Raw genomic sequence first — 14,634 nt, 5'->3', positions numbered from 1 at the left:
GGAATCCCAGAAGTAGGTGTGGAGACAAAGAGGAAAGCAGGGAATCCTGTGCTAAGTCCGGGGGCGAGCCAGGGACTTAGTCCTGCGGGACAGCATGGCCTCCTGCTCACACTGGGCACTCACGTTGCAGTAGATACGCTTCTGTACCCCGTAACGCAGCACCAGCACATCGAAGGCTTGGTTCAGGACACCCATCACCATGGCTTCTGACTCCAAGGGGCCAGTCTCCTGTGGGAAGAGAGCTCCGGCCGTGGCACCTCTATAGTGGCAAGGGGCAGGGACACTGGCATTTCTTGAGGCTCCTGGTTAGTAGGCACCCTGGAGGGGCAGGTGAAGTGGGGTGGGGAGAAGGTACTAGGTCAGGGCTTACCTTGACCAGGACAGCAAAGAAGAGGTTGGTGCTGAGCTCCTGTACACGCTTGGACGCCATGCGGCGGTCATTGCAGTGGTCCGCCTGCTTCTGTATGGTACTGGGCTCAGTGTCTGGCTGTTCCCTGTAGCCTGATGAGAGGTGGTCAGGGCTACTGGTGAGGGGCGTGGCGTTAGACAGCATGGTGCCCTGGCCTACGCACAAGCTAAGCCCCCTACCTGCCCCTACTGCTCAGTTCCAACACTGAGAAGGCAAACCCCCGGAAGGGGCCTTGGTGCCCACCTCTGTCTAGGCTGGTGGTGAGCCCCACTGTAGCCTCCTTACATGAAGGGGCAGTTTTTTTTGTTTTTGGTGGGTTTTTTTTGGTCGGTTATGGGGCCTGAACTCTGGGCCTGGGCGCTGTCCCTCAGCTCTTCAGCTCAAGGCTAGCTCTCTACCAGTTGAGCCACAGCACCACTTCTGGTTTTCTGAGTGGTTTATTGGAGATAAGAGTCTCATGGACTTTCCTGCCCAGGCTGGCTTTGAACCTGGATTCTTAGATCTCAGACTCCTGGGTAGCTAGGATTACAGGCATGAGCCACCAGTTTAGGGATGAAGGGGCAGCTTTTAGGTCCAGGACCCCTCAACCTTGGGCCATCTGTCCTTCAGGACCTCCATGGCCCAGCGGGGTGGCCTTTGGCCATTAGGCACTCATGCTGGGGGATGCCCTTGGTGGGTGCAGGCCCATTCCGGTCCCAAGCCATGCCCCTTACCCAGAGCAGCAGCCAAGAGGCGGTGCACCATGACGTCTGCAAAGCGGCGGATGGGTGAGGTGAAGTGCGTGTAGAGAGGCACATTGAGGGCATAGTGCCGGAACTGAGCTTGATCGTGCAGCACCCCTGAGCAGAAGTACAGTGCCATCTGTGGGTGGGAGCAGGTCTCAGTCAGAGTTTATCCAGGCCTGGTGGGCACTGGGAGAGCCACAGTTGTCAGGGAAAGTCTTGGTACAGACTGAACAGATAGGCCACAGGCAGTTTAACAAAACCAAGCAGGCTTTTGGGGTCAGGGGTCAGTCATTCTGCATAAAAGGACTCAAGAAGCTGCCATGAGACAGAGGCAGGCTGGGAGGCCTCCTGGCCTTGCCCCAGGGTTGTCTGGATGCCTTCCTCGTGACAGTACTCAAAATAGCTCAAATGACCCCATCTCTCTGCTGGGAATGGTGACAGGATTCCTCAAAGATGGCTACTTGTAGCCTCCTCCCCTCAGAGCCCTGGGTCTCTATCAGAACAAAGAGGAGGAGGAAGGGCAGTCTGTGATCTACCCCTTCCCCCAAACAGGAGGCCAGGCCTACAGACTTGTCTTCAAGAGGCACAAGCAGAAGCTGAGGCGGCTGAATGCCTGTCAGGCAGTGCCAAGTCCAGTGCTACCATCTGCCCACAAGGGGAAAATGCTACTCCTCCATCCAGGAGCAAAACCCAAGGGGGCTCCGCAGCCTATGCATGAGCTGACCTCAATCCCTTTGTCCCTGATCACTACTCAGATGCTAGCTATGCTTGCACTGCACTCTCCCAGCCCCATACTAGCCAGGGCTGCCTGCTCCAGACTACCTGTTCCTCCCAGCGTGAGACATGCCAAGAGAGAGGTCCAGACAGCCCAGAGCCAAGTCTGGTCAGAGCCTCTAGAATCAGGCAGCCTGCTGCCTGGAAGCACGTTCACTCTCTTGCTAAGGCCTGTGTGCCTAGCCAAAGGACAGCTGACTGCATGGCACTGGAATCCAGGGGGCAGCAGGCAGTGCCCAGCTCCGCCTCTAACTCCACTTCCCATGCAGCCCCGCTGGAGTCATGGCTTACCCAGGACAAGTCGCAGAGGGGGTAGATACTGTCTCCACTGCAAGCCACCCTTTGGGCTTTGTTGTTCTCAGTGGTGGCCTAGTTCCCCAGACAAGATGGGGTGAGAAGGATAAAGGGCTCTGCTCCCTTCGGGCTGGTGGAAATATCTCTGGGTAGGGTGAGGACATGGTGTCCCTGTGGTGTCCTGGGACAGCTCTGTGTCCCATTTCACAGCTCAGGGAGGAATGAGGCATCACCACCACCACCACCACTTTTAGCATTGCTGCTGCTGCTGTCGCCCCTGCCCTGCCTTGTCTCACTCCAGTTCATGGGGTATTTCAGCTGGATTCTTCCCAGCCCCGTGACAGAGGCCCATGTCACCAGAGGGACCAGGAAGCAGGGGAGGGGAAGCTCACAGGCTCCCCTGGCTGGCGGGGTCAGGGGAGCCAGAAAACCCCGAGCCAGGAGAAGGCTTCTATCTATGGAGCTCCAGGACCAGTTTGACCCTAGAAGTGGAAGGTTTGCAGGAAGGGCAGAAGGCATGGCCTGAAGCACAGAGACTACTGAGCCTTTTTAGGTGGCAGTGAGCATGTGGGTGGCGTGGGGCATGTACACAGCCCCTCAAGGCTCTGGATGGCTCCATTCCTAGTACAGTATGAAGTGTGAGGAAATAAATCAGTGGTGGCCATCTGATTCTTCTGACCAGGCTGAATCTGCTGAGTGACCCCTGAAAAATGCCGTCACCATCCCAGCTCTGGGGCCCAGCACCAGCCCTATTAGCAGCTATAGTTCCTGTTGACATGATAGCACTCATGTGCTAACGTGCAGGCTGGAGGGCCAGCCCTGACATGCTACTCACAGGCTGTCCCTGGTCATGGACCCAGGGGCATGGAGTCTATCTGTGTAAGCTGGACTATATGGCTGGGCCTGGAACTTTTCTCCTGCTTGGGTTCCCTAGCAGCCACGGGCAGCCCAGCTGTCCTTGGTATACGGACAGGCTCTTCCTGGGACCCCGGCATCCCCATCCCAGGGGCTGCTGAGGGCACCCTCCTCTCGCATGCTCACAGCCCCTCTGCACCCAGATAGGCCCCAGGGCAGAGCAGGAAAGGCAGTGGGCTGAGTGCCCATAAAGGTTTTGAGGTCAGGTCTATGGGCACTCTTAGGAATGGGGACAGAGTCCTGGTCCCCCTTACCTGCATGGGTCGGGAGTACATGTTGGTGAGCACCTCCTTCCGAGCTAAGGAGTACTTGTCATCTCCAAATGTTTTGGTCAGACTTTTCTAGAAGCAAACCCCAGAAACCTGTATGAGATGCAGTTATATTTGGGAAGAAGTTCTGAGCCCATCATCTGTTGACCACCTGATACCAAGAGGAGGGATCCCCTGGCCACGGGCTCAGTCCTGCTGGGGTGCAGAGCTCATACCCTGTGACCCACACTGGACCTCTAATCAGCCCTTCCACGTCTAGCTGTATGGCCAGCTCTCTGCCATAGAGCTACTTTCTGCCTCCTCAGCGCTCAGAGCATGAGTGAGAAGTCTCCCTCCTGGAGGACTGGAGTCAGGGCTCTGGATTCCCCTGCCCCATCAGGCTTAGCTCCAAGAAGAGGGGTCCGGAAACCAGCCTCCCTAAGAAACGTCCCATGGATTACAGGAATCCCAGGCCCATACGGAAAGCCTCTAGGCCTAACACCTGCCCAGTTCTGGCCAAAGGACCTCTGCCCATGGCTAAGCCTTGAGTGGCTTCCCTTGGGCCATCTAGGTGAGAGGGACTGACTCCAGTCAGAGCCTCTGTGACTCAGGACTTCTCCTCAGGCCCCCCGACCTGCTGCAGGGGAGATGCAGATGAGGGGGAAAGGGACCCCGTGGAAAGTGGAAGGTGCTAGACTGACAGAGTCTCTCACTCCTCTACCACACAGCACTCACATTAAGGGAGCCTGCAGAGCTGACATCCATGGGCAGCCCCATTTGGTTGCAGAATTCCACTAGGTCATTGAGCATCTTTGTTTGGGGTGGGGGGTGCCGTCGCAGCAGAGCCTGCTCAGGGAAGGCACGGTAGATCTTGTGGGCCACTGCCATGTTGGCCAAGAGCATGAACTCCTCCACGAGCCTGCAGGGGAGACACGGCGGCTGGAGAAACCCTGGAGGCAAGTGGCATGCCCCCTTTCCCAAGCTCCCTGCCCAGTGGCTCTCTTGTACCTTTGAATGGTTGGTATAAAGAACCTGTCTGCGACCCAGTACTATTTATCCCTCTGAATCCTTTTTCTTTTATCCCCACTTTCTCTGAGCCAATATGTCCACACTGCTCTTTCTCTCTTAGTTTGTGAACATGTCTTGGTCTCCCTGCTTGCTAGATGGCGACACGGGGAGAGCAGTGACAGACTGACTCATTCCCCACTGCTCAGCCCCAGACACGGTCCAGCAAAGACCTCCGTGGATGACTAACTCCCAAGAGAACTCACTCTAGCTTTGCTTCACTCAAGAGCAATTCTAATGACTGCCAAGTGAACATAACTAGCAATCAAAGTGTGTCAAGGACCCAGAGTGGGGAAGTGGTGGGAACACAGTAGACTGAGGGGCCAGGTAAAGCGGGGCTGTGTATTGCAGTCCTGAGATCATTACCTGCCCCCAATCCAGGGCTGGAGGCTGTGCACTGCTCTTCTCCATCTTGGGGCTGCCTTGGTGGGAAAGTGGATCTAATCAGAAGCCCTCAAAGCGAGTATGCATCCTGGCTGCAGTGGCACTGTGTGGGGAAAGCTTGCTCCCAGAGCAAGGGAGGTTCTATTAGTCCAGCTTGGAGAGAGACTATCCCCTAAGGCTGCATGTCAAGCCCCAAGCTTCTTCCACAGAGGTAGGATGCAGGGAGGAAGCTCCGGAGGCCCAGCAGCAGCTGGAGGGCCTCTGGAGGTGAAGGCGGGTGCTGGGGTCAGCCTTGTCACCTGGCCAAACCCTCAGAAGGAAAAATAGGCATGGTAAGGGAAGGCACCCGTGTTTACAGCCCTACTCTGTCTAGACCGGGCATGCTGTGGAGATGAGCCCAAGAAGTACAGGCCCCACCAGACACGGTTCAGGCCATAGCTGGTCCCTCCATCATGGGCTCTGGGCCCGACAGGGTTACGGCCTGGCCAGGCAGGGAATCCAGCGTAGAGCGTTGGGTATGCCTATGTTGTTCACTGAGCCACAGCTGTCACCCTGCTTCTCAGCTCTGAATCTGTCCTTGTGCTGATCACTGTTCTGAAGAAAACCCTGTGTCCCAACCCCTTCACCAACCACCAAGTTTGCTGAGATGTGAGTTGAATCCTGGCTTCGCCACACTCTTGCTCAGGGTCCCTGGTCAGACCCCTCTCAATCTCCCCAAATGTAAGACATGGCTGACATCCCTGGTCACGGGGACAGTGTGAGGGAGATGAGGGACCAGGCATTTTAGGAAAGAGTGGTACTTTCTTCCATAAGACGGGTCTGCCTCAGTCTATGCTACACTTCTTGGTTAGCTTGTTGCCCAGATGTTCAGATACTTATGTTCATTTGTTCTTTCATGTACTTTTCTACTCAATTGGTTCTGTTATGGTAATCCAGGTACAGTTTTAGACTTTTTTCTCCAGTCAGTCCCAGAATACTGCAGGCTGGAGCCCAGTCTGTTTCCTGGATGAAGAGGAGACACTTGTAACCCCCAGGGCTGGGCCCGGGCTGTATTTTATGAATGAGGCCAGCAGATGGCAGCATGGCCCTACAGTATGGCTGTGGTGAAGTGGCTGGCAGGGTCTGGAGCCTGTCTGAGCCCTGTGGGGCCATTCTTGTCTCCAGCCACAGGTCAAAGACTCTTCAGGCAGAGCCAGACCTCTTCTGCAAGACTTCTCATGATCTCAAGTAAGGACAAGGACAGGGATAGGGAAAAAGTAGGGCTTGCTAGAGGTATCAGGTAGCAACCACAGCCTTAGGCAATTTCACTAACTGTGGACTCCCACAAGTTACCTGAAACCTGGACAAAAACAACTACCTGCTAGCTAACCTTGACAATGGTCTGGTGAGGCTTTATATGCAGAGGCTGACCTTAGACAAGTCCTTGGTATCTCTCCATTTCTACTTCTACTCTGGCTCTTCCTCTTGCCCTCCATGGGTGGAATTAAGAGAGTAGCCTGAGGGCTCTCTATGATAGTTTAGCAGTGTCAAGCACGAAACACCTCTGTCGCTAGACAGGGAGATGGCGTAGATAATACTAAGTCAGGCTTCCCTGGGTAGTGGCAAGTACTGGTGCTCTAGGATGGCTGCAGGGACACTTCACAACCTGCTGTTGAAGTTCTCACACCTGCAGGCAGGAGGGGGAGGAGCAAGAGCAGGTCCTGTGTGCCCTGGAGCAAGCCTCCAGGGCCTGGCGGGTGCTCTGGCCCTCCAGTCCTGGTCCCCAGCAGTGCTTGGGAATAGGCAGGCCAAGCTGCCAGTATTCAGAGCACTACAGATTTCAAGCTTCCTTGTAACTAGGTGCCCCAGGACAAAGAATTGGACCAGGCAATGCTGGCAGTGAGTAGTATCCTGGTTTGTCTGGGGCCAGCTAAGGGACCTATTAATCTTTTTTTTTTAGGGGGGGGGGTCCGGTCGTGGGGCCTGAACTCTGGATCTGGGCGCTGTCCCTCAGCTCTTCAGCTCAAGGCTAGCGCTCTACCACTTGAGCCACAGCGCCACTTCTAGCTTTTTTCTTTTTGCTTATGTGGTACTGAGGAATCGAACCCAGGGCCTCAGGCATGCAAGGCAAGCACTCTACCACTGAGCCTTAATTCAACTACTTAGTCACTTCCCACAGTGACCAGCAGGGGCCCCTCTGCATCTTCCTTCCTGGCACCTGGGACGTGGCAGGAGAAGCTTAGAACCCATGAACTTCTGGGTGGGAAAGACCCTTACAGTTTACAAACTGCAGCCCAGTGGCTGGAGGAAACATGGTGTCCATGCTTCTTTCTCAGCACAATCCAGCTCTGGGGCCGAGCCGTGTGGGTCACATGGCTCTAAGGGAGTGGGGATGGCTGGAAGGAGGCTCTGACATTTGAGCTCCTCACCAGATCTGCCTCTTCTCAGAGGCAGTAATGCTCGTATAGCTGGAAGCCAAACTCAGATGATGCTGGGAGCTGTCCTGGGGCAGCATGGGTGTAAGACAGCTCCAGCTGGGTATGGGAACTGGGAAGAGGGTCCGGGGTATGGAGGGAGAAGGGCTGCTGCTCTGGGCCTGCTACCCATGCTGGTTTGAACCTTGCTCCCCTGGTCTGGGCACCTGCCCTCAGTTGTAAGCCACCTCCGCCCCTAGCAACTGACAGCATCGCACAAGCATGAGATCACAGCCCTTCTGGGGAGGGGGAGCTGGAACTCAGCAACTGCCTGACAACTGCTCTAAGTAGGGGCTCAGGAATGGCTGCCAGCCAGGAGCACCTTCCAGAACAGCAAGCCAAGCCCTCGGAGACAGGGCCTTGGTCCCAGGCCTGGCATCTGCTGAGCATCTGGAGCCCTGCGCCACCAAGGCCCCACAACTCTGGAGGTCTAGGCGGGGCTGAGCTGTGACAGAAAGCAGTATGCCAGGACTCCAGGGCCAAGGCTCCAAATGCCTCCCTCCTAGCACCCCTACCTGTGCTCCAGACCTGCAAGGTCTGGAGGATGTAGGTGAAGGGCAGGTGCGAACTTTCTCGTCTCAGCGAACCCCTAAGTAAGGCACTCACCCTTGATGACAGACAGTGGGGAAAGACAGCGACAACCTCCATATGCTCTCCTCTACCCAGCAAGAGCTATCATCCAGAATGCCACCCCAAACTGCTTACGAGAACACATCAAAATGTGCACAAGACACTGGGGTTTGGTTTATTTATTAGAGGCCTCTATCACCTTTAAGAAGGCAGCGTGGTACTGCAGGACTTGCAAGAAGGAGTTGCATACAGTAGCTGGCACACAGCCACCTCGGGTCCAATCTGTCCCACCTCTCTCATTTATGATGAGGATGATTAATTATTATCATTATTTTTATTATTTTTGCCCAGGCTGGTCTTGAACTCTTGCTGTTCCTGCCTTATCTTCCTTGTTGATTATCAGAGTGTGCCACCATGGCCGGCTTTAGTTATTATTATTTTGTCAGTCATGGGGCTTAAACCCTTGCTCTGGGTGCTGTTCCTCAGCTCCTCAGCTCAAGGAGAGCGTTCTACCACTTTAGCCACAGAGCCACTTCCATTTTTTTCTGGTGGTTTATTGGAGATAGTAAGAGTCTCACAGACTTTCCTACCCCAGCTGACTTTGAACCTAGATCCTCAGCCTCCTGAGTATCTAGGATTATAGGCATGAGCCATTGGCTCCCAGCTTTTTTTTTTTTTTAACTCTTTTGAGACAGGTCTCACTATGTAGCCCAGTGCTGGGATTTACAGGTATGTGCCAAACCCCGCCCCCCTCCCAATCTCTCTGAGCTGAGACAGAGCTTCTAGGACAACATTCGCACAAAGCAGGGGGCAGAAAAAACTTTCCAGAACTTTCTACTGCCCTCCTACCACAATGCTACCCTCTTTGTCTAAGCTGCCATTTCTTTTAACTGAGGAGCCTCCTTACTTCTGGTCATGCTGCCTTCTTCATACCAAACCCCATGGGGTCTCTTGACTGCCTAAATCCCCCTGCCACTAGGTGGCTCCTACTGTACGTGGGACAGCTACACCACCTGGTGAGACAATGTGTATGCGGTTTTTCCTCTCCCTCTGCATGTCCCCTGCCCCAATCCCTCTCTAGCCATGTTGAATTCTTGAGGCTCCTGTAGCTTGAGTATGCATCAGTCTGGGTCACTGCTCTTATTCTTCATCTTTTACTACCATCTGCTCTGTAGGGGGCCCAGGGACCCTTGGCATCTCCTTTGTCCGCCAGCATGGTGCTTGGTCTCTGCGACACTGCTGGTCTCTGGGTCCCAAGCTGCATGTTCTCCCCATCCCTAATTAGACATGCTCCAGTCCTATTACAGATGCTTAGACAACCTGTGCTGAATAAAAGGCTCCCAGGCTAGGCATGGTAGGCTCCCGTTCAGGAGTTGGGAGGCTTGGTTCCATAGCCCTCTCCACATGCTTCTGACCCAAATTCTATGCTCTGTGTTCACTTAAGGCCATACCTGGCTGCCTGTTCCCAAATAGGGCCAAAAGGAGGCCATGTGACCCCCTGCTCTTCTCTCCTCACCCCTGAGCACCACGCTCCCAATACACATGGCGGCAGTTATTTAAAACCACCAGAGCAGGTGGGGTCTCCTCCTTTTTGTTCGCTCTCTTAGCCACGCTGTAAAGCTGAGGCCTCACTCTGCCTGGACGCCACCACCGCCACTGCCATGCCGGCTCCTGCGGCCCTGGGATGTTCGTATTTCTTTCTCGGTGGGAGAAACCTTCTATACACACAGGAATGTGACTGACTCCAAGCCCCGCACTCCTTCAGCAGCAGTTTCATGTGCTTTTGAGGCTAGCAGCCTAAAGTGCCATCCTGGGGAATGTGCACGGAATGCCTTTGTCCTGTTCCTGGGAGTTCTATGATCCTGTAACAAACAGGATTGATCTTGAGAGAGGACAAGATGCAAGGAAATGTTTTACAGGAAAGAAATAAAATTGCAATGACAAGAACTAAAATACAGCGGGCATGTCTAGAAAGCAGAAATCAGGAGGTAGAGGCCGAGTTCCTGGCAGCTAACCTACAAGTGGGATCTGATGAAGAGGGACATTTCAAAGAAGGATGCAGTGACAGAGGCACACACCAGAGGCTGGGCCCTTGAGGATCTCAAGGTTGTACACATTCGCTGATGGCTGAAAGGAAGGGGCAGGGCCAGAGGGCACAGGTGTAGCGGGGGGGGGGGCCCAGGTGGTAGAAGCCAGTGGAGAGAGCAGGGAGCAGCAGCAAGCCATCCTAGCTTTGGGGAAGGTGCCCCAGGTTGGGGAGGAAGGGTTGGGAAGCTGATTCAGAAAACCTAAGAGAAGGGTGCCCAGCCATCAGTTGATACATCACTGTTGATACAGTTATAGTGAAGAGGCAGCGCCAGCCAGAAGACACTCAGGTGCTCTCAGTCTGGCCACGCAGGGAGCAGGGGAGCTTGTGGGGAGCTGCGGCGGGAGAGTGGAAGGAAGGAAGAGGCTCCCAGGGAAGGATCCAGGTGAGCTCCAGGGTGAAAGCAGATGCCCACAAGGTTTTGGTGGAGAGGAGGCAGGGGGCACTGAGGACAGCCCTGCACAGTGCCTCAGCCTCTGTTCCCACTGTGTCCTGGAGGCCAGCTGGGCCATGGCAGCTAATGCTGCTTCTTTAGGGTGTCCTGGAGGCCACCAGGCTACTGACACCCCTATTGCAATGGCCAGGGGAGAGAGGGCCACAGCTGGTCAGAGCATAGAGAGCCAGTACTTTCCTAAGAACTCAGGCAGCCCCAGAATGGAAGAAACAAATTCAAGGGCAGATGGGTAATCCTGCTATAAGGATTGTTGTCCCCGAAACTATCATTTTAAGTCTCAGGAGTAGAAACTCTTATGCCCATCATGGTACAAAGAGCTACCTCACCATGACCTAAACACAGGGACTGTCTCCTTGGAGATACAGGTGCAAACTCGGTCAGCTCTGTTCCCTCAGCTGGCCTAGTTTCTTCTGCTAGAACTCAGTGACTTGAGATGAACAGCAAGAGGGCGGAACTGGCTGTGTGCCTCTCCTTAGGACAGGGACCTTGCTGCTGGAAGGGCCTGTCTTCCCATCCTGGCCTTGCTCTCAGTCTCGGTTCTTCTTCACTTGGCTTCTTCACATATGCCTCTCAGCCCTGCCTCACAAGAAAGGTGGGGCCTCCAAGGATGTCCCATCTCCAGACCCAGATTAGGGCCCACTGCACTCCTTTTATATCCAGAACACTTGGTAAGGGGCTTGGGAAGTGATTGGAGAGCTAACCCGGGGCCAGGGTCAAGGGGTGTGCCTGTTACCACATACCTGAGGATGCACTGATTTTGCAAAGATCAAAATCAAATGCAGGAACAAACTCTTCTGCCCTCAGCTACCAGGGCACTTGTCATGGCTCTGTGAAGTCTCATGCTAATAGAATTAGGCCGCTCACAGAGATTGTTCAATTACCTTTTGGTGATAACTGCTAACTTGAAATTTGACAAGAATTGCTTCCAGCCAGTTTCAAACTCATTTCTTCTGAAGATGGAATTTTCTCCACTTGGGTACATCCTCCCTATGGGCCCAGGAGGCCTCAGGCTCCTCATGGGCTGTGGAGGGCAGCTGCTGGGCCCCGCACGGAGGCTGAGCACTGGAGTACTGCTTCCTCTCCACGGCTGGGCAGCCCGCCGTGGGGGAGGCAGCCGCCACTCTCACAGGGCACCACTGCTCTCCCAGAGGTCCCAGACTGAGTGTAGTGTGGTGGAAAACTATATGGGAGCAGGGCATGATAGGAAGCCAGTGGTCTGATGTGCGCTATGTTGAGGGCTGCTGGGGATGGGGAAACTTTAGCAGATCTTTGTTGCAGTTCCCTGCTCAGCTGGGCCAGGGTGGAGCTGGTGGCCTAGGAGCTGGGCAGTGGAGGCCTGGGAAGGGGCTGGGTGGGGGAACCTCAGGAAGAGAGGTAGCAGCAGACCAACCCGGGCACCCACCACAGGGGAGCCACAGGGCCGACCCCACATCACAGCGTGGGCCTCTCGCTGACCCCTCTCCTACGGGGCTCACTGCAACCTGCTGAACGTTTTGGACATTCTCAATAAACCACAGGGAAATGAATGGGGCCTAGTTCACAGGCATGGAAAACCCCAGAGGAACTGGCCTCTGGAGCCAGACATAACAGGCCCTGTGGGTGAGGCCGGGCCAGGTTTCCTATTCTGTGAGGCTCACTCCACTCCAGGGCCTTTCTATAGGTTTAGCGGGTGGGGCCCTGCTGCTGTGGCAAGGCACGTTTTAGCGGCTTGTTTTTCTAGCTCAAAAGGAAATCTCCAGAGGCTAAGCGTCCAAGTTTGGCCCTCAGGCCCTGCCAAAGGGAGGCTGCGGTAGGGAGATGGGAGGGGGCTTGCTCCCAGCGGTTGACAGGGCAGAAAGCCCTTTGTCAGCGTAAAGCTAGCCACAAATCCTCGCTCTTCCCAAGGCTCAGCTCTGCTCGAAGGGAGGCACGGGGCAGGCCTGCACGTGGGCACGGCCCTGGCCCCTAAGCAGAACCAGGTGGCAGTCTGTGCCGTGTGGCTCACAGTGCGGGGTAATTAGGGTTTGCTTGGCTCCTTTATGGTGTTGACACATATGCCTTCTTCAGTTCCAGCCGCTGCCCAACTGGAACTGGAACTACTGACCAGAGGAGGCGTGGCCAAGGCATACAGAAGCCGCTGCCTCTGGGAGCCCTGGGGTGTCCCTGACAGCTTTGCCGTCTTACTGATTCCTGGCCAAGGCCAAGGCCTCTCTCATGCCCCAGTGGTGGGTAATGGCCCTGTAGCCTCGGACAGAGAATAGAGTTTGGACAAGCTCAGGGGAAACAAATGGGTCATCACTGACTTTGGAAGGGATGATTTTAATTTTAAAAATAGAATTTGGGCCCTAAGAGAGCGAAGGAAGAAGGGTATTCAGGAATTATAGATATTAGGTTCTCTCTTTCTCTTACACACACACACCCAAGTCAGCTAGAGGAGGAGGATGACACATATGCCCAGGAACTGGGGTTACTCTGCATTTGCAAGTGAGAGCATGCCTGGATCTCCTGGGAAGAGGCTCTTGCCCCTTGATGCAGAGGAGCAGGCCCCCCTTCATCAGGACCACCCCAGCCATGCAGCCACTCAAGTCTTCAAGGAAACAAGAATGCAGCTGGGCCCTCAGTGTACTTTATACCCACTGCTCACAAACTTATCAGATGTTTCTCCCTCCATGAGGCCCCTCAGAAACCCCTAGCTTGCACAGATCCTTGCTTTCACATTGCAGTCCTGGCTGAGGGATCTCCACTCATTTGCACCTGTGGTTTCCTTATGGCCCTGGCCCACCTCAGCCCTACTTTCCTCTTGAGCCATTCACAGCTACCCAATATCAACCTGGATGGCTGCCTAGACCGCTCTACTGGCCTCATTTCCCAGAGCACAGAACCCTTAGCAGGCACAAATACTTATTCTTATCTGTAAGAGTTCGATTTTGTCCTTGTAGGATCTCACATTTCTAGACACATTATGTTGTTTTTACCATAAGACCCTATGGTACCTGAGGTGAATGGATAGTAACACCTCCATCTTGAGCTGTGCGATCCAGAGATGAAGCTAGCAAGGGTGAAAGGTGTCTCTGGATTGTGACTGTGCAGGCTGATGTCAGCTATGGTACCAATTTCAGCTCACTCAAGTCTTAAAGTCAGAGTTCTCATTATTCATGTAAGCAGGGGAGGCTTGGAGGAGTGAGGTAACTCTCCTAAGCTCACAGAGCAGGGAACTCTACCACTGCTTCATTCTTGGCTGACCCTAAAGGTCACTTGCTTGCCACAGACCCCCTAAAGATGAAGAGGAGGTGGCAAGGTTTCTAGCCCCAGACAAGGGCTGTGCTGAAAGCAGAGACCCTGCACAGGCCCCTGAGGCCATGCTGGTACCTGAGACAGGGGCTTTTGTAGTGGTCATTTGTGCTTCTTATTGGTAGAGAGGACTTCCTCCTCTCACTAAGGCCACAGCAGCAGTGGAGTCCAGGGTCATCAACTGTGACTGGCTTTCCACCTACCCAGCAATCTCTAGGAATGGAGCCTGTCTGCCAAACTTCTCCCTGCCCCTGTGTGTGTGGGGGTGGGGGTGGGGGTGGGAGGAGCATCCTGGGCAGGAAAATGCACAAGGCTGGTTAGGCTGGGTCATTGCTTACCACTCTGGAAACTTTATTTTCAGGCTTTTGCCTCTTCCTCTTTGCTGCTGTATGGTAGGATAGAGCAGAATCAGGACTTAGCCCTCTGCTAAGGATACCACCTGTATGAAGTTGTTCCCCTATCTGCCTAAGAACATTCTCTGAGATGAGCATAATGCTGAGCGTTTTCTATTGCTTTTTTGGGGGGTGGGGTGTGACAAGGTCTTTCTTTATGTAGCCCACATCTTGTTGGACTTCTAAACTTTTGCATTTCCTATGGAAGAAATGTCCTGAGCCACAGCATACAGTAGAAGGCTAGGGATGCCCACAAGCCACAATAGGGGGGGAACTATGAACCTCAGACACGGGGGTATGAATCCCTGCCCCAGGAACTGCTGACCCTCAGCAAACCTCACGTAGCCTCTTTCTAGTCTGTTCCCCACTGAGCTCTGATTGGGCACTTTGGGCACTATGCACATTTCTCTTGGTGGGTTTCACTCTGTTAAAACAAAACAAAACAGAACAAAATTCTGGTAGGTTCAGTCCCTTGTCAATCCCGACAGTCAGGGCCCTCACAGGGGCAGTGCTAGAGGAAACCAAGCTGTCACACTGAAGAGGGTTCCCTTGGCCTCTGTACACCACGTCCTTGCTGGCCTGCCCCTGGCTTCAG

General features: G+C 54.2%; 1 protein-coding gene across 1 annotated transcript in view; it reads right to left on the bottom strand.

Moving 5' to 3' along the window:
- Dis3l2 (DIS3 like 3'-5' exoribonuclease 2) overlaps positions 1-14,634 on the bottom strand; it is a 356,978-nt gene that overhangs the window by 1,907 nt on the left and 340,437 nt on the right. The window contains exons 16-20 of the mRNA XM_013021392.1: positions 4,101-4,284; positions 3,372-3,458; positions 1,123-1,270; positions 371-501; positions 124-228 (exon numbers count right to left, since the gene is read on the bottom strand). Of these exons, the coding sequence (XP_012876846.1) occupies positions 124-228; positions 371-501; positions 1,123-1,270; positions 3,372-3,458; positions 4,101-4,284 (655 nt within the window). The remainder of the gene's footprint in view (positions 1-123; positions 229-370; positions 502-1,122; positions 1,271-3,371; positions 3,459-4,100; positions 4,285-14,634) is intronic.

This window comes from Dipodomys ordii, unplaced genomic scaffold (genome assembly GCF_000151885.1).
Source record: "Dipodomys ordii isolate 6190 unplaced genomic scaffold, Dord_2.0 Scaffold1, whole genome shotgun sequence".
Taxonomy (NCBI): domain Eukaryota; kingdom Metazoa; phylum Chordata; class Mammalia; order Rodentia; family Heteromyidae; genus Dipodomys; species Dipodomys ordii.
The sequence above is the reverse complement of the archived record's forward strand: the minus strand, read 5'-3'. Positions and strand labels throughout refer to the sequence as shown.